This window comes from Panthera leo, chromosome E1, assembly GCF_018350215.1.
Source record: "Panthera leo isolate Ple1 chromosome E1, P.leo_Ple1_pat1.1, whole genome shotgun sequence".
Lineage (NCBI taxonomy): Eukaryota > Metazoa > Chordata > Mammalia > Carnivora > Felidae > Panthera > Panthera leo.
Genome location: NC_056692.1, coordinates 49,220,594 through 49,239,490, shown reverse-complemented (window position 1 = coordinate 49,239,490; position 18,897 = coordinate 49,220,594). Strand labels below are relative to the sequence as shown.

Here is an 18,897-nt window from a genome sequence, read left to right as displayed (position 1 = left end):
TGCAAATTGTGTAATCTGCGCCTGGTCAGGAAGTCCGAGGCAGGGCAGGTGGCAACCTGGGATTCTTGTCTTCTTGGCCTCCCATCTCTAGTCTCGTCTGCTCTGCGTTGACTGCGTCAGTCCCCAGACTTCCTGGTTGCTGACTTTTGACCCTCTCCCTGCTCTTAATGCCTGTGTTCCCCGATTCCTCACGGTTGTCCCCATCTTGTGTTTCACCCTGTGGCTTGCCAGACCCTCGCCTCTGTTTCTTCGTGTGTTCCTGCCTGGCTGCCCGATCCCAGGGTCCCTGCCAGCCCCTCCTCCTCCCTTTCCACCTCCCTGTCTGCAGCGGCCCCAGGGTCTCTTCAGGGCATGGCCTGATAATTGTCTGCAGCCAAAACCCGGATTTTGAGGCCAGCAAGCCGGCCACAGAGCTGTGTAAACAGGCCATAGATGTGTCCCTATTTGGGTAGCTCCATGGGAGAAAAATAACAAGTTAGAATTCCAAGAATGCATGACATTTGAAGATTCCTGAGGCAGAGTATCTTCCTGTAGGCAAATGTGTCACTCGGATGAGGAATAAAGAAGTGACTTCCCACCAGGAGGGCCAAGTGTTGAGAAAGCAGGGGGTTTGTGCATGAATTACAGGGAGAAAAAAATGTTTATGTCTTATGTTGCCAGGAACAGGAAGTGGGTTTCTTTGAGTGGCTTAGAAATGTGTGTGTGTGTGTGTGTGTGTGTGTGTGTGTGTGTGTGTGTATTTTTAATAACTTCATTTTAATGTTAAAAACATTTTTTAATGTTTTATTTATTTTTGAGAGAGAGAGAGAGAGAGGGAGAGGCAGAGAGAGAGGGACACACAGAATCTGAAGCAGGCTCCAGGCTCCGAGCTGTCAGCACTGAGCCCAGAGCAGGGCTCGAACTCACAGACTGAGAGATCATGACCTGAGCTGAAGTCAGACGCTTAACCGACTGAGCCACCCCGGTGCCCCTTTAATGTTTGTTTTTTTTTTTTTAAATGGCCTTTGGCTAAGTAATAATGATATTGACCAGTTTATGAGATTTAGCAAATAAAAATACAGGGTGTTCAGCTGAATCTGAATTTCAGATAAACAACAGATAGCTTCTTTAGCATAAGTATGTCCCAGATATTGACGGGCACCCTGTCCTTTACCTTGTGATTGGGGTAACCCCATACCATGCCTGCTGTCAGCAGTAGTGTGTGAACCCCAGTCAGGAGCCCCTGGATGTTGAGCCTCTCCTATATGCCAGTCACCTGTGTGTATTATCTCATTTAATCCCCTCCCCCCCTTTTAATCCCCTTTTACAAGGGAGGAAAGAGGCTTTGAAGTGCTAAATAACTCATGCGAAGTCATATGGCCAATGAGTGACAGAACCTGTAATTGGACCTGGGCCTGATCTGAAAGTCCATACCATTTCCTAAGACTTACCCCTCTCCCCGAACTCTCTCTCTCTGTCTGTTAGAAAAGTTCAGAACCCTCTCCTGTACCATCCCAATGTAGACAGACCCTTAACAGGACAGAGGTACTCTTATATCCGTCAAGAGGAAGCTGTTACTTATTTTGAGAGAAAGAGAGAGAGAGTGTGGGACAGCGGCAGAGAGAGAAAGGTACTCTTATATCCGTCAAGAGGAAGCTGTTACTTATTTTGAGAGAAAGAGAGAGAGAGTGTGGGACAGCGGCAGAGAGAGAAAGGGAGAGAGAATCCCAAGCATGCCCTGCACGGTCCGTGCAAAGCCCGACGGAGGGCTCGATCTCATGAACCACCAGATCGTGACCTGAGCTGAAGTCAGATGCTTAACCGACTGCCACCCAGGCGCCCCCGGAAAGCTATTTTTAAAGCTAGAAATAACCAGTAAAATCCATGTGGGAAACCCAAGGTAGAGGTGGAGAAGCCCCAGGTTTTGTGCTATTCCCAGAGGGTAGTCCTTGAAAGCAGAAAACAAACAGCAGACTGAACCACCGAGGCAGGAGCCCTAATGGGGTAATTAAAACCAAATAAAGTGAATTCAAATATGAAATATTTTTAACACACCGAAGACTGAGAAAATGGGCTCAGATTGAGAGTGTGTGTGAAAAGGATGAACTTGCAGGGACGGCTCCTTGGGGAGCCGGGAGAACGGAGAACGTCAGGCGGACTGAGAATCTGGCTCATTGAGTTTTTGTTGCTGTGTGCTCAGGAGACCCGTGCTTGCAGGGAGTTTGACCTTGGGCCTGGGGCACTTTGCAGGAGGCCTTTTATGACTCTGGCTGTTGAACACAGGCCTCGTATGACCGCGATCCTTACTGTCATTAGTGGTTTTCTCCCCTTGAGCTTTCATGGGCATATAACGTATATGAATTTAAGGTATACAGATGCGATGCTTAGAAATAGGTATGAATTACAAAACTGTGACCACCATGAGGTTACTTAATACCTCTGTGCCTTCACATAAGTATGGTTTTTTTGAGTGTGTGGTGATAACATTTAGTATCTACTCTCTTTGGCATCGTAGAAGTATAGACTACAGTATTGTTAATTATAGTCCCCGTGCTGTGTGTTAGCTCCCCAGAGTTTATTTATCTTGTAGCTGGGAGTTGGTTTTACTGTCATTAGTGTTGATTAAAGAGTGTTTCCTGTCTTTCTGTTTCATCTTGTGATGGGGGCTTTAGCTCTCTTTTTGTTTGGTTTTAACTTAAATGGCCGGCCAGAGTCATTCTGTTGTGTAGCACCTGCCGCTTGAAGGCAAAGAAGGAACTGGTGAAGAGAGTAGGCTATTTTCTGGTTCTCCAAGATCACTCCTCAGCTTTGCAAAGGGAAGATCTAGGTTTGAATCCCGGCTCAACCAATTACCGACCAGGAGATATTGAGAAAGTTGCCCTATAGCATCTCATAGCCTCAGTTTCCTCAGCTGAAACTCAGAATGATGGAACCTGCCTCCCTTAAACTTTGTAAGGGATCAGGAAGATGTAAATTGCCTTGCATGAATTGCTACTTGGTTGCTATTATGCAAACATCCAGCTTCCGCTTTGAACACAGGGTGTTGGTAGACCAGTAGCTGTTATTCTTAGTCTACTTTAGCACTCTTCTAACAAGAGACTCTGTATCATGTTTGGATGCCAAGCCACTCTGACCCCAGGGTCCTTTTCTACCTGAAATGAGAGTCTTCTAAAACAATGCCTCCTGTTAGGAGACAATGGGAACAGATAATAGGTGTGGTTACCAAAATAGGGACCATTTGGGGAGTGTCTCAAACATGTTAGGTGGAAAAATACTGTATTCTAATTTAAGCTTAGAATACATCTCCATTTTTCTGGGCCGCCAAGAACATGGAAGCCATCATTTTTCTGATTGTTTTTTTTAAAGTTTATTTATTTGGAGAGAGAGAAAGACTCACTCAGGGGAGGGACAGAGAGAGAGAGGGAGAGAGAGAGAATCCCAAGCAGGCCCTGTGCCGTCAGCAGAGTCCAACTCGGGGCTCATTCTCACAAACCCTGAGATCATGACCTGAGCCAAGATCAAGAGTCGGATGTTCAACAGACTGAACCACCCAGGCATCCGTGTCTGATGTTTTTGTGAACATCTACCGTGCACCAGAAATTATGTTAGAGGCAGACATGGTCACCCTGCTCTTAATGGTGCCTGGCGGGTGATACATATGTGAAGTAGAATCACACAAATAAATATTTAATTACAGTTGTGGTAAGTGCTATGAAGGAAGAAGTCAGGGTGCATGTGAGTCCAAAACGGAGAGACCTACCTTTAATTTTCTGAGATAACTCTCCCTACTCCCCCACCCAGGAAAAAGGATGTCCTGGGAAAGCTCATTAAATAAAAGCAATCTAATGAAGCAGAATGGAACCCAGCATGGATTAGAAAGGAGAGACAAGGGTGTGACATTCCAGATTAGACCTTCCTTCATTCCTTGTCAATGGGCTCGTGGGCCAGTACTTATTTTGCTAACTGGCTAGTGGAAATAGTGTCCTCCTTGGACTTCTGATTCTGTTTCCAGTGAAGATCTGGTTGTGTTAAGTTGCTTGGATGACAGCAGCAAGAAATTAAGATGATCAATTTAAAGTATGGGTGTCAGCACCAAGCAGCCCCTGGACACAACCAAATCTCAAAAAACTGAGACTGGAATCATCAACTGTGCCCAGCTCCCAGGGGTTGCACCGAGCAGAAAAGTGATACTAAGGAAGCATGTCAGATTGTAGAGCATTTCAGTAGGAGACAGATCTGAATGGTAACAGTTTCCAGGAGCTTCTAAGACTCTATACACGGAGTCCCTTTTGGGAGCCAGGCTTTCTCTGCTCCATCTCAAAAAATCCAGAGAGAGGATGCCCTGCTCACCCCAGGCATGAGCTTGCTTTGGCAGCTTCAATGAGAGGATGGGGCCCGACATGATCTTCTACGTTACAGCTCAGCTCTGGGACTCACCTTCCTTGGATGCTGGTGTCAGGTTTTTTTGTTACGTACTTTATGTTTGGCCATGTGGCTTGTTTCTTTTCCAATTTGTATCGGTCAAGTTGTTACGAATACCTGAGGAATGGAGGTCACCATTCATTCAAAGCAGTCTCCTGTGAGAAAAGAAAGAAACATTCAAGCCGCATACTTGCTTCACCGTCTTTGCGTTGCATTCTATTTAAGATGGCCCTGTAGGCACTATGGTAGATTGGGTCGAATCCCTGAACTTAGTCTTGAATTCATCTTGGCTTTTGGGAGAACGGTGTAAAGTTATAGTAGTATATCAGGCACCTGCATGGCTCAGTTGGTTGGGTGTCTGGCTCTTGCCTTTAGCTCAGGTCATGATCTCAGAGTTTGTGGGTTCGAGCCCCATGTTGGGCTTTTGTGCCAATAGCGTGGAGCCTGCTTGGGACTCTCTCTCTCCCTCTCTCTCTCTTCCCCCCCTCCCCCACCTCAAAATAAATAAACTTAAAAAAGAAAGTTATGGTAGTAAATCATACCTGTTCCCTCACCAAAGCCTTAGTTGAATGAATTCTCCAGTGGCTGTATAGAATAGGGTGGAGGTGTCAGTGATGGGGAAATTCTATCTTTTAAGTAAGGAGAGGTGAAACAATTTTCTCCTGGGCAAGGATTTTTATTTTTCAAATGGGCGTTTGAACTATAATGACTTACTGGCAGCTGTTTAATGGTTTTGCCTCTTTGTTTTACAGAAACAAACAGTCACTGCTGTCAGAAAAGAGGTAATTAGTTTCCCAGTCCCAGGGAAGTTTGGTTTTTAAATCCTCTCACAAATTGTATGTACTTTGGCTTTATGTTCTGCCCTCAGTAATGAAATGAAAAACCATGTGTAATGTTCAAACAGTTGTCTCCAAATTAATGGGCAGCACAGAATGACAAAGATTCTTTTGTAAGATCTATATGGATTGGTGCTGACGCTTGGGATATGAGACACCCTCAGAAGGCACAGATCTGAGGGACGTGGGAGTGAATGCCACAGTGTCTGTCTCCCCACCCCGGCCCCTGCTCCTACAGTTACGGGGACATTCAGAATCTGAACAGGCACACTACCTATTTTGGCAAATTTCATGACCAGGGCACAAGACGGAGCCCTGGGAAGCGTTGGCTGTTGAGGTTAGACCTGCTCTGTCAGCCAGGAGCACCTGAGGGAAAAGCCAAGCATCTGTCCCCATGTCTCGATTTAATGTTCCTTAGAACTTTTTGCATTTTCAATTGGTGCCTTTTCTCGGACTGATGCATGATGGGCTGCAGAGGCCCCTAGTTTGGAGCTTGGGGTCACCTGTCTACTGTGAGCCTGTGTCCTGTTAGTACCAAGGTGGGTGGCTTGAGGGGATGGAATCGGGGGCTGTGACAGATAAATGGCTCCTGGTTCTGGAGGCCACATGGCAGTGCCAGTGTTAGTGACGCTCAAGGATGGGGAAGTTGGACGTCTTCTAACCACTGTGTCTTTTCCAGATCATGTATTACCAACAGGCCTTAATGAGGTCCACGGTGAAGTCTTCGGTGTCCCTTGGAGGGTATGTCCCTAATTAGTTGGTCTTGCTGAGGTTTGAACAAGAGGTGGGCAAGAGGAGAACTTTCCACTTTCAGGCAAACTTGAGCAGTCATGGGTTGACATAAGAGCCTAAGGAACTCTGAGGGACAAAACCAGTCCCTTGAGGATTAAGTTCCTGGTTCCTCAGTCTGTGTAAGTGTCCAGGTCTCATCTTGGGTTAGGCAAGATCAGGGATGGGGGTTTTTATACAAGTCTCGTCTTTCTTGGTATCCACTAAAGTGAGGATTGAGAAAGAGGGAAGAGTTGAAAGTTCATGAACTGTTCCTTGGGGCTCCATAGTGGCCTGTGTTCCTATCATTATTCACTTGAACTTATTAGAGATATTTGAGTTATGTTTACTGATTCAACGCACTATCAAATGTCCATTGTTAATCTTTGATTTAAAATCCAATGATGATAAATTGGAAATTTACATTTTATTTATTGAACATTCAGGGTACCTTGATCCAGTCCCTCATAGGATATTATTTAGGAGACACAAAAGGGTTTAGTGGCCCCCAAATGTAAGCACTTGTCCTTTTAAAATGTGGAATTCATTATAGGCCCACCTTACTAACTCTAAGATTTTCCTGCACACATGAAAATGGACTTGGCTTACTTCTGGGGGAGGGGGAGGCACAGTGTGACTAATCATTTACTTTGGCCGTGTAAGATTTCAGTAACGGTACTCTTCAAGATGGAAGGCGTTGTGTTTTGTCCAGTGCCTTTCTTTCAGTACTGTTAGGGGTTAGTCTCTTCGAAAAATCTTTAAATGTCTTTTTTACCCCTTCCCCAATCCCTAGTTTGCAAACATACCACCTGCCTGATAAAATGTGCCCTGACCTCACCCACATTTTCCAATGACTTCTGACTGCAGCTCCGTCACAGATGGGAGTGGACCCCTATACTCAGTGGACATTCACCTTGGGTTATAATGATCATCCCTGTTTCATGACAAAGTAAAAACCATCTCCTCCGATGTTCCGGAGACCCGATCTAATGAAACCAAGCAGAAAGAACATTGAAGGAGACTCGAAGGCTGCTGGATACTTTTACCCCCACTTTCTAATTTTTATTTGTTTTAGTGCCTCGTTACCGTTGTATGACGTCATTTGTGTTTGGACCTGTGACGTGGTTTTCTTTTTTCTTCCCTTGAGTGGCTCCACTGTAGGGGTCTTGCTGAGAAATAGGAGGGTCTGGGGAGAAATGAAAGCAAGGGGCTCGAGTTCCGCACAGAACTCTACACCTCATGCTCGGGTGTATCTCTAGGGCGTGGATTCCGTTCTATCAAAATCTCATGGCTGTGGGCAGACTTCACGGCAGGTGTCTCATGTACACCGTGGATACGATTCCCCGCCTAAGGGGTACAGGCACAGCAGGCTTTTCCAGGCTGCCCGAACACCGGGAAATGTGCTGGCTAAGAAGGTCTAACTCACATAGAAGGAATTAGTTCTCGCTCACATTTGCAAAATTGGGCTTCACACCTCAGTGAGCCCACAGGTTTTGGAGGATGAATGCATTATCCCGACAAAGGGTAGAACCTGACGTGGCAGCAGAATCTCAGAGAGACCATGGCTGCCTCATGCTTCCAAGCAGGTGCCGAGACGCTGGTTCGAACACGGGCACACGGCGTCGGCTTTGAATTTTGAAAATGCACGATAAAAGATAAAGAGGCTTTATTTTAATGAAATAGGTACAGGAGAGAGGCTGCAAAGGGATTGGATGGGGAGACAGTGTTTCATCTCCCAAGTAGAGCCGGGACCAGATCCCGTCGAATACCTGCCGTTCCCGAGGGCTATTAGAGCGTTTTTCTAAGAAGACAGTAATAAGTATGTAACCAAATCGATAAAGAGGAAGGAGGGCAGGCTGGTCAATCAACCTGAGTATTGATTTTGTCTCTTGGGTGTTGAACTTCTAGGAAATCCTTTTCCGTTTGCTTTTCAGGATCGTCAAATACAGCGAGCAATTTCTGTCCAATGATGCCATCATGTCAGGCTGCCTCCCTAGCAATCCTTGGATAACAGATGACACCCAGTTCTGGGACTTGAATGCCAAATTGTATGTATTTGATACATTGGTGGTTTTTTTTTTTTTAATAGGTTTTTGAGTTACAATTCACATGCTATACAATTCACCCAATTAAAGCGTGCAGTTCGGTAGTTTCTACTGTATTCCTAGAGTCGTGCAACCATCACCACAGTTAATTTTAAAACATTTTCATCACCCAAATAAGAACCCTTCCCCCCCTACCCCTCCTGCCCTAGGCAACCACAAAAGTATTTTCTGTCTCTGCGCAGTTGCCCGCTTTGGACATTTCGTGTGAATGGAATCATATAACATGTGGTCTCTTTTTGTGTGATTAGCTTTTTTTTCTACTGAGCATAATGCTTTCAGGTTTTATCTGTATTGTATAGTGTATAATACATCCTTATTTATGGATGAATATCATCCATCCAGGGATGATATTCACTGGAAAGATACACACTTTTTTATCCATTCATCGGTTGATGGACATTGGGTTATCTTGGTCTTTCAGCTATTATGAGTAATGCTGCTGTGAACACGCACGTACAGGGTTTTATGTGGACGTATGTTTTCATTTCTCTTGGGTATGTACCTAGGAGTAGAATGGCCGGGTCAAATGGTAACTCTATATTAACAAGATACTGTTTTTGAAAAGAAAACGACCATCTCTATGGCTTTGCCTTTTCAACGTCTAATTAGAGAACAAGTAAGTTCCTGGAGGGCGGGGCCCTGCACCTGCCTTGGCAATCGTACCACTCACTCCGTGGCTCTGTTTGTGAGTTTTGAGCAGTTGTCGCTGCTGATTGGGCCTATGTGAGCCTGTTGTTTGCCAGAGGGACAAAGGCAGAAATGCAGGAGAGCATCGGCCAATGAAGGAAGAAGAGAAGGTGTAACGGTCACGTCAGAGGGAGAGGTAGAGGAAGAGGGGAGGAAGGAAGGGGCTGTAGGAGTGGATGAGGCAGGTGGGGTGATGGGGAAGATAGACAGCATCAGGTGCGTACCACAGTTTAGGTCACCACCGAGGCCATTGCCACCTAACGCATGAGGAACATTCAGGTAGCACAGATCCAGCCAGGGAAGCAGACATAGCTGGGAAATCCTTCCGCCTCCTCCTCCTGGCCCTGCTGTGGGGGCCTGATGGGTTAAGGGGGGCACTCATCTGGAGTTCGGGGTGACTTGTTTACCAATATCAACCGCAGACCCGAAGACTCTAGAACCACCTTCCGGAGAGGCTTCCCTCCTACTCTGGGGGCTCTAGTTTGTAGGGTGGTTTTCCGGAGCCTCCGCCGGTCAATGGTGCCTGTTGAAAACAGGAAGCCTTGTTCTGAATGGTCTAGATCAGAAAGCCGTATTAAAATCACCTTGGGAGGCTTGACAACCGAAAGGTAAAGAAAGCCCAATGTCCAGCCCTTACCCCCCAGCAGCCTCTTAATTGGCCGGGGCTACCCTCGTATCCTCACCGGTGGTTTTGAAAAGCTCCCACTCGTTTTCATGAACAGCTGGGATTCGTGATACTGGTCTAGAGCAGTGTGGCTCCCAGTGTTGGTCCCGAGACCGGCAGCTGCAACACGAGCGGGGAGCTGGTTAGAAATGCGAACTCTTGGGGTCGTGGACTTGGAAGCGTTTGTTTCCAAGGGGCTGTGCCGGGTTCTGGAGAATTTCATAAGGAATGGGAAGAAAAGCCGACTCTTTTCCTGATTTTCTGGAATGTTAGGCCTCAGCCAGCTGCGCTCAGATGTCCCACCTGGGAGCTGGGAGACCCTTCCAAACACGGAGGGGGCGTGGGACTTGCATGTTGGAGGATGCTTTGGGAGAGGGCTCATCGGTGACCACAGGGTCTACCTGGGGCTCGGGGCCTGAGGGCAGGTAAAGGAGGAACCACAGACTCCCTCCCACCAGATGCCGGTGGTGAAGGGGCGTGGGGAGGGGTGGCAGTGACCATAGCTCGCGTCACCAGTGCTGCTCTGGAAATCCTTCCTCTCTGGTCCGGTGTGGCAGCCTGACCGGCCCTCTGCTGGCCAGTCTCCACAAGCCTTGGAGGGTGCATCCGTGTTCCTTTGCCGGACTGTAAGGCTGTTGAATGTGGGCGTCCTTCTCGCCTCTGGGCCACCTGCTCTCCATAAGAGCCCCAGGGGACATGTCCGAGGCTGCATTTTCCTAGCGAGGGATCACTTGTATTGTACGTTCGTGCAGGGATTGAGGGGGGAGGATCGGGTTGAGCCCTGGGCGGAGGGACTCGTGAACTTAGGCGGGGCTAAAGCCCCTCTCCCCCAGCCGGGCCACCCCCTGGCACGGCCCCTGTCTTGCATTGTGTCTGGTGCGTTTACAGATCATCATCTTTGCAGGGTGGAAATCCCAACCAAGATGCGGGTGGAGCGATGGGCTTTCAACTTCAGTGAACTGATCCGAGACCCCAAGGGCCGACAGAGCTTCCAGTACTTTCTCAAGAAAGAATTCAGTGGTGGGTCTTTTGATTTCTTTCACACATTCTTTGTTTTACAATTTTTTACTTTCAGCAACACACCTGTTACGACTGTCTGGCAAAGGTTTCGAGGGCTTTCTCGGTAGGTGTTTTCACAGCTCTGCGCCCGCGCGCTCTTCAACAGGCTCTTCTTGGACGTGTCCTTTCCATCCCTTCCAAGGGGCTCCATAGTGGGGGGTAGGGATGAGGGGTGTTGAATCTACTAATGAAATCTGTCCACCTTAGCGTTACTCGCGTGTGCAAGGGCCCGGTCCCCTCTGGCCGCTCTCTCACTTCCTCACCCTGATTCTACCGTCAGAGTCCAAGAGTCCCTCGCCAAGCCCTGGCCAGGAGGGAAGCGGAAAAACAAGCTTTCTCTTTTTGTCCCGCAGCCTGCTTTCCTTCAGCTCAGTGCTTCTCTGCCCAGGCTGTGCCTTCGGTTCAACTGGGGAGATTTTAAAAACACATCTGCCCGGATGCCTTCTCCAGAGGCTCCTTTTGTTTTGTTTTGTTTTGTTTTGTTTTTGGTTTGGGGTGGGTTCTCTGCAGGTCTGAAAACTCCCCAGGTGATTATTCTAATACATGGCTGAGCTCTAGAACCGTCTCAGCTCCTGCCCTCCTTCCTTCAGGGCCTTGGGAGTGTGCCGATTTTAGTGGGACGGGCGGGGCCCCGTTTTCTACTCCTGGTGTCTCAGAGACACACACTCTGGGTGTCCCTGCATGGTAGTAGGGAGGCACTGGTGACTTTTTCAAACACACTGCCCCGAGAAACACCTGGGAAAACGAAAGGCCAGATTAAAACCGGTTTCATCAGGCCAAACATTCAATTGGCTTCACCAGCTTTGGCTGAGATGTGTGCTTTTATGGGATTCGTCATCTGCTTACTGAATCCCCCCAGCCCTGCAAAGCATCCCATTTGAACGTCGCTTCTCAGCTGCTGGCTCCCAGGACCCATTTGTCCAGGGGGTTGCTCCTGAACTAATCCCAGGGGACAGGCCATTAGCCTCTTTGACCGCCTGATGTAGCGCATCACATTATAATGTGGATCCCTGACAATCCTCTCTAATCAAGCCTAATTGCCATGATAACGGTAAAACCCAGAACAGATGATGGCAAAGGCAAGTGCCTTTAGCTGGGGCCCCTGGAGCAACCGGAGAATAAGAGGATAGGCTGCCATCTAGTGGCAACACGACAAACCACACCCCCGGGCTGATCCCGTCCATTACTTAGTGACAGCGAGACCCCGTTGAAAAGACTTCCCTGTTAATTCTGATGGGGTACGTGGGTGGCTCAGTCAGTGAAGCATCCCTCCTGATTTCATATCAGGTCGTGACATCACTCTCACAGCTCGTGGGTTCGACCCCCGTAGGGCTCTCTCTACCCCCCCACCCCGCAAACTGAAGAAATGTTAAAAAAAAACACCACCACAAACTTCCGGTGATTCCTCATGAGATTCCCAAGGCTTCAGATATAAACAGGGAAGATGAATCATCGGTTTTCTTATCTAATTAAAATTAAAAAAAAATTGAGATAGACTTCACATACCATAAATACACAGACCGTGTAATTCACATGCCATAATCCTTTCAAAGGGTACAAAGCAGTGATTTTTAGTACATTCACAAAGTCGCACAACCATCAACACTATAGAATTATAGAACGTTTTCGCCACCTCCAAAACAAACCCCTTACTCATTAAAAGTCGAGCCCTATTCCTCTCTCCTCCTCTGCCCCCCATTACTTTCTCCTCCACCCCTGCCCCCCCTCCCCCAGTCCCAGGTGACCACTCATTTATTTTCTATCTTCATGGGTCTGCCTGTTCTGGACATTTCCTATAAATGGAATTATACACTGTGTGGCCTTTTGTCTTTCACGCAGCGTAGTGTTTTCAGGGTTCATCTCTGCTATGGCGTTGGGCAGTGGTTCAGTTCTTTTCATGACCAAATAATACTCCACGGTGTGGATATACCGCATTTTGTCTATCCACTCGTCATTTGGTGGCCCTTGGGGTGGTTAAGACTTTTTGGCTATCACGAATAATGCTGCTCTGCACCTTCATGTACACATTTTCGTGTGCTCGTTTAGTGTTTTATGGCAGTAACATATTCATGACATGAAATGTATCATTTTAACCATCTTTACAGGTACAGTTTGGTTCAGTATCTCCAACACTGCCGTTCAACCGTCTCCACCATCCGACTCCGGAACTTTTTCACCTTCCCCAACGGAAACTCTGTCCCCGTTAAACACTAACTCCCCAGTCTCCCTTCCCCCAGCTCCCAGCGACCGCCATTTTACTTTCTGTCTCTGTGAATGTGACTGTTTTAGGTACCTCGTATAAGTAGAATCCTATATGTTTTTTTGTCCATTTGAACTGGCTTATTTCAAGGTGCATCCCTGTTGTAGCCCATGTTAGAATTTTATTCCTTGTGAAGGCTGAATCAGGCACCTGGGTGGCTCAGTCAGTTGAGCATCTGACTTCAGCTCAGGTCGTGATCTCAGGTTGGTGGGTCTGAGCCCCACGTGGGGCTCGCGGCTTTCAGCGCAGAGCTCGCTTCAGCTCCTCTGTTTCCCTCTCTCTCCGTCCATCTCCCATTCACACGCTCTCTCTCAAAACTCAATAAACATTAAACAAAAGAGGCTTAAGGAGGAATCATATCCCATTGTAGGTATAGACCACGTTCTGGGTATCCATTCACCTGCTGGTGGACATTTTTGTTTCGCACCTTTGGCTGTTGTGAATAACTGCTCATTTAACCTAAAGCAATCAGCTATCTTGTGCCCTGGGTGAGGTGGTCTGCGTTGCACCTGATGTGAAACCGACGGCTGTCCCTTTTTTTAAATTAAAAAAAAAATTTTTTTTTTAACATTTATTTATTTTTGAGACAGAGAGAGACAGAGCATGAACGGGGGAGGGGCAGAGAGAGAGGGAGACACAGAATCGGAAGCAGGCTCCAGGCTCTGAGCCATTAGCCCAGAGCCCGACGCGGGGCTCGAACTCACGGACCGCGAGATCGTGACCTGAGCTGAAGTCGGACGCTTAACTGACTGAGCCACCCAGGCGCCCCCCGACGGCTGTCCCTTAAAAGCATCGCTGGCCTGTTTATTCGTGCCTGTGATCTCAGTCCTCAGAATACCCTGAAGTTCATGCCGAAGAGGAGGGACCTGTATAGGGTTATGGGACAGATGTCAACTAGCTTAGGATTGTGCGGCTTTTTCCATTACGAAGCACCTGGGAGCTTTCCAGAAAATGCTATGAAAGGAGACGAGGGGGAGTTCTTGTCTATTTCCCCACACCACGGTGTGCTGTGATTTATAAGCACGTGCGTGCACGTGCACACACACAGGCACTTGCTGTCCCCCTGGTGTGATCATCTTTATTTTCTCAGGCAAAAATGACCACCTGGGACGATGGCGCCAGAGTATTCACCTTCCTTGTGGGTGCCGCGGAGACGGATTAGAGAGTTTTAAGTTGAAAGGAAGGGAAGGCTCGGGAGGAGACTGGCTTTTCCTTCTGGAGTCCGTCTGGCTCGGGCGACCCTCTGTTATGTCCCCCGCTGGCCAGGCCTTCCCTGAGAGTGAGTCTGTCAGCTTCGCTGCCTGTGTAGCCTCTCTGGAAGCACCTTTGGCTGGAGGGGCTATCAAAGGGGGGGGCGGGGCTGTACACGCCAAGGAGGCAGAAGTCACGTGCAGTCACTGAACATGAGCAAAGCAAACGGGGACCTTTATGGAGAAAGCCTGTCGTGTAGCAGTAGATGTTCACAAGCCTAATCAGATGCCGACTTGCTCGAGCAATGTTTGCTACAGCTAAATTCCAGACAGGCAAGCCTGGGACAGTCCTATCTTTGTCTAGCCTCACAGGGTGCCCTGGTTTGTTCTGCAGAGGGAAGGAAGATGTTCACTGGGCTGGGGACCGAATCCACCCCAGCTGACCCATCTCCTTTCTTTCTTCTTTTCTTTGCCCGCCTTGGTTCCTGCTTGGCTTTCATCTGCGTGGACCCCTCCTCCTCGTGCAGGGGAGAATCTGGGATTCTGGGAAGCCTGTGAAGATCTGAAGTACGGAGATCAGTCCAAGGTCAAGGAGAAAGCGGAGGAGATTTACAAGTGAGGACCAGCCAGATTGTTGGGAGAGCTGCCCGGGGGGCCTCTGCTGGCCACCCCCTTGCGTTTGAGGTTGAGATCGAATGGGAGGGACCACATTCCTGGTGTGGGCCTTAGTCACTGCACCTGCCGTGCTGTGGATAGCTATCTCCTCGCTAAGGCTTGGGGCTCCCTCGGAAGAAAGTCTGGGAAGGCGCATGATGTCACCGTCCTGCACCAAGGGGGATGTGCTCAGGAGTTAAAGCAAGCTGCCCCGAGTTATAGTGCAAAGTGCTTTGTCTTTGACCAAACCCCTCCTTAGATGTCCCGAGAGGGGTGTGTGCACGTGCGTGTTTGAGAGGAGAGAGACAACAGGTGGTGTAGGAAAACTTCCTCTCCCCAGTCATCTTGCAGAAGTCAGGACCACGAAGAGAGGGAGATCCCCCAAGCCTCTGGGACCGTGCACCCCGCTTGGGTGTACAAATGTGCGTACATCTCTAATCTTGCACCTAATGGCTGTAGGTCCCACTTGCTCGTTCTAGCAGTGAGTCTGTTCTGCTCCAGCCCTGTCTTTCCCCTAAGCCACCCTCTGTGTTACCCAGGAAGCAGGGGTTCCAGTTCAGAGGGCCTCAGAGGGCCAGGCCTCCCTCTCATGGCCCGGTAGAGAGAGACAGAGAGAGAGAGAGAGAGAGCCGGTGCTGCCGGGTGCCGAGCGGTTGAGATCTGCACCCTCCCTCCCCCGAGCACTGGACGTAGGGGACACCAGTCTTGGGCTCTGAGTGCCCAGCACGTTCGGGTCGTACTCACATGCGTAGCCATGGTTGTCAAAGCCCTGCTGCCGTGCTGGGCTGGGACCAGTCCCCGGCAGCCAGCGGACTGTGGTGCCGAGCTTGGGGCGGCAGGCCAGGTGGCCCCTCCCCTCTGTGCACTCGTCCATCTCAACCTCCGGTGTCCCTCCAGCGGACTCAGAGTGGACCACTGCAACTTTGGGAAAGGCACCAATAACACTGAAGGCAAGGGCTGGAGGTCTCGGACCTCACGCTTGGAGGCTTCTGCACTTTCTCAACGACGTGTCCACCTCCTCCCACGCAAGGACTGTGTACCGAGAGAGACAGGGGTGACGGAGGGATTGTGGTTCCAGGAAGGTCCTGTGACATCCTTCCCGGGAACAGTGGCACCTGACTGCCACACTGCCACACACACACACACACACACACACACCCTAACTCCAAAAATCCACTGTAAGAAAACTAGCTGTCTTCACCTTTATAGCAGCTTCCTTTCTCCCCAGGGTCCCTGGGTATGTAATGTTAGTCTGAGTCCCCAAATTAAATTTTTTTTAATGTTTATTTATTTTGGAGAGAGAGAGAGAGAGAGACAGAGCGTGAGTAGGGGAGGGTCAGAGAGAGGGAGACACAGAATCTGAAGCAGGCTCCAGGCTTCAAGCTGTCAGCACAGAGCCCGAGGTGGGGCTCGAACTCATGAACCGCGAGATCATGGCCTGAGCTGAAGTTGGACACTTAACCGACTGAGCCACACAGGCGCCCCTAAATCTCCAAATTTTAAGGTACAGCTGCATAGTGTGGCAAAACATTCACGCATCTCTAACCCTGAAACAACTCAGAAGGGGGAACAGTGGGGAGCCATGTGGCTGGGTTTGGGTTCTCTCTGGGACCATTAGCAAGGATGCCCTCGTCATCCACCCTCTGGGCACTGGGACTATAGGTTGCTTCCCGACCCAGCATTTGAGATTCATTTCTAAATGCATCTAGAGCGCCTGGCTGGCTCTGTCAGTGGAGCAGACGACTCTTGATCTCGGGGGCAGTGGGTTTGAGCCTCACGTCGGGGATAGAGATTACTTGAAAAAAAATTTTTTTTCTAAATACATCTAGGCTGGGCCAAAGGAGAGCAGGGGCCCTGGGACACCTGTTTGGGGGTGTCTCAGCCTGGTTCCGGGTGGGCCCCAAATCCTGGTGAATGAGGCAGAAGGCATTACGTTGGAAATTGGATTCTTTATTCTAACGCCTGGTGTTGCCCACCAACATTTTGTTTTCTCTCTTAGGGGCGGGGGACGCTAAAGTTAAATATTCCCCTTCTGAAGACTGGCGTGACTGTTTTCTTGCGTCTAAGAAACGTCACATGACAACCTGTTCAGGGCTCTTTCCTGTCTCCTAAAATAAAAGGACCGCTTTCATTCCCGGTGACCTGAGTCATGTCCGTCCCTCCCTCCCAAGCGGCTGTGAACTTTCATTCACGGACTTGGGTTAGCTACTCGCTAACATTTCCCTCCCTGCTCCAGGCTATTCTTGGCCCCCGGGGCGAGGCGGTGGATAAACATAGATGGCAAAACCATGGACATCACGGTCAAGGGGCTGAGGCACCCTCACCGCTACGTGCTGGATGCCGCGCAAACCCACATCTACATGCTCATGAAGAAGGTAGGTGGGGCCGGTGCTGATGGCACGTAGGGGCCAGGGAACCCTTCCCTTCCCGGGCACCAGGGAAATACGGGAACAAAGGGAGATGCCGGGTGGCTTCCTTTGCTGGTGTTGAGATGCAGGATAGTCAACTTGCACCTGTCCGCTGGTCTGGAACCTTGCCGAGCCCCCAGTCTTGGTGGCTGGGCAGGACCACTTACAGGTGCTGTGTGTGTCCTTAGGGGCTGTCGCTCTGTGGTGGCCGTAGAGGCAGTCATGACGCTGGTGATGAAAGCGTTGCCATAACAGCTGTTCTTTACCGAGCGGCTTGGGAGGTGCGGTCAGGATGCAAAGCATGGAACTTTGTACCAAGGACAACCCAGGGGACAGGACTTGCTTCTCCAGAGTCCAGCAGTTTGTCCAGGGTCTCCCCGAGGTAGAGTCGAGAGTCCGACTGTGTCTGCCTGCATCTGGAGGCTGAGCTCTTAGTCTCTTCTCGAGAATGGTGGCAGTTAAGGTGGCCCTGGCCCTAAGCAAATATCTCATTCGCTGGAGGAGAGGGAGGTTAGTACCCAAAAGAGACAAATGTGGTGTGATTCTGGTAAAACCCTGTGCGAATTCAGGTAGCTTTCTGGGTTATGTTTTTTTTTTTTTTTTTTTTTTTTTAATTTTTTAACGTTTTATTTATTTTTGAGACAGGGAGAGACAGAGCATGAACAGGGGAGGGGCAGAGACAGGGAGACACAGAATCGGAAACAGGCTCCAGGCTCCGAGCTGTCAGCCCAGAGCCCGACGCGGGGCTCGAACTCACGGACCGCGAGATCATGACCTGAGCCGAAGTCGGCCGCTCAACTGACTGAGCCACCCAGGCGCCCCTGGGTTATGTTTTTAAAAATGTTTATTTATTTATTTTGAGAGAGAGGGAGAAGGGCAGAGAGAGAGACAGAGAGAGAGAGAGAATCCCAAGCAAGCTCTGCACTGTCAGCTCAGAGCCCAAGTCGGGTTTCGATCCCACAACCCTGGGATCATGACCTGAGCCAAAATCAAGAGTCAGATGCTTAACCGACTGAGCCACCCAGGCACCCCACATTTTGATTCTTAAAAATGTGCTTTTTTTAATGAAAAAAAGGGGGGTGCCTGGGTGGCTCCGTTGGTTGAGTGTCCGACTTTGGCTCAGGTCATGATCTCGCAGTTCATGACTTTGGGCCCCGTGTTGGGATCTGTGCGGACAGCTCAGAGCCTGGAGCCTGCTTCAGGTTCTGTGTCTCCCTCTCTCTGTGACCCTCCCCCGCTCACACTTGGTCTCTGTCTCTCAAAAATAAATAAAAATTAAAAAAAATTTTTTTTAATGTGATTTTTTTATACAGCCTTTTACAGAGATACCCAGGAAAGCCAGATAGTAGCCAGAAAAAAACAGAGCCGTGGGTAACTTAAGGACAGTGTATACGCTTAGTAGATTGTGTGTCACGAGAGGCTGTGTCCTATGACAGTAAAGTCAACATGACCCACCAATCCATAATCCCCACTCCCAACCTCTGTCCTAGCTCTTGTAACTTTCACCGCTACGGCTCAGTCTTTAGAATGGAACTGTTTTGATAAATTTAAAAAACCCTAGATCCCTACATCGTTGCTGTGGGCGTTGTCCCGTATTTGTTAGAACGAGAGTTTTGAGTTGAACCTGCACGTAACGAGCATTTGTGAAGCGAGTTCTCTGAACCTGGAAATACCCACATAAGAGGAATCTGAGTCTTGGTTTTTCTTTCTTTTTTTTTTTTTTAAGTTTATTCATTTATTTTGAGAGAGAGCATGTGTGAGAGGGGCAGAGAGAGAGAGAGAGAGAGAGAGGGAGAGGAGAGAGAATCCCAAGCAGGCTCCGCATTGTCAGTGCGGAGCCCGATGTGGGTCTCAAACTCATGAAT

At 49.0% G+C, this 18,897-nt stretch overlaps 1 protein-coding gene across 1 annotated transcript in view; it reads left to right on the top strand.

The window, feature by feature from the left end:
- The window catches only part of RGS9 (regulator of G protein signaling 9), a 69,691-nt gene that overhangs the window by 37,105 nt on the left and 13,689 nt on the right, over nucleotides 1-18,897 (top strand). Inside the window, exons 10-15 of the mRNA XM_042915999.1 lie at nucleotides 5,154-5,183; nucleotides 5,917-5,978; nucleotides 7,940-8,053; nucleotides 10,366-10,481; nucleotides 14,498-14,585; nucleotides 16,861-16,999. Of these exons, the coding sequence (XP_042771933.1) occupies nucleotides 5,154-5,183; nucleotides 5,917-5,978; nucleotides 7,940-8,053; nucleotides 10,366-10,481; nucleotides 14,498-14,585; nucleotides 16,861-16,999 (549 nt within the window). The remainder of the gene's footprint in view (nucleotides 1-5,153; nucleotides 5,184-5,916; nucleotides 5,979-7,939; nucleotides 8,054-10,365; nucleotides 10,482-14,497; nucleotides 14,586-16,860; nucleotides 17,000-18,897) is intronic.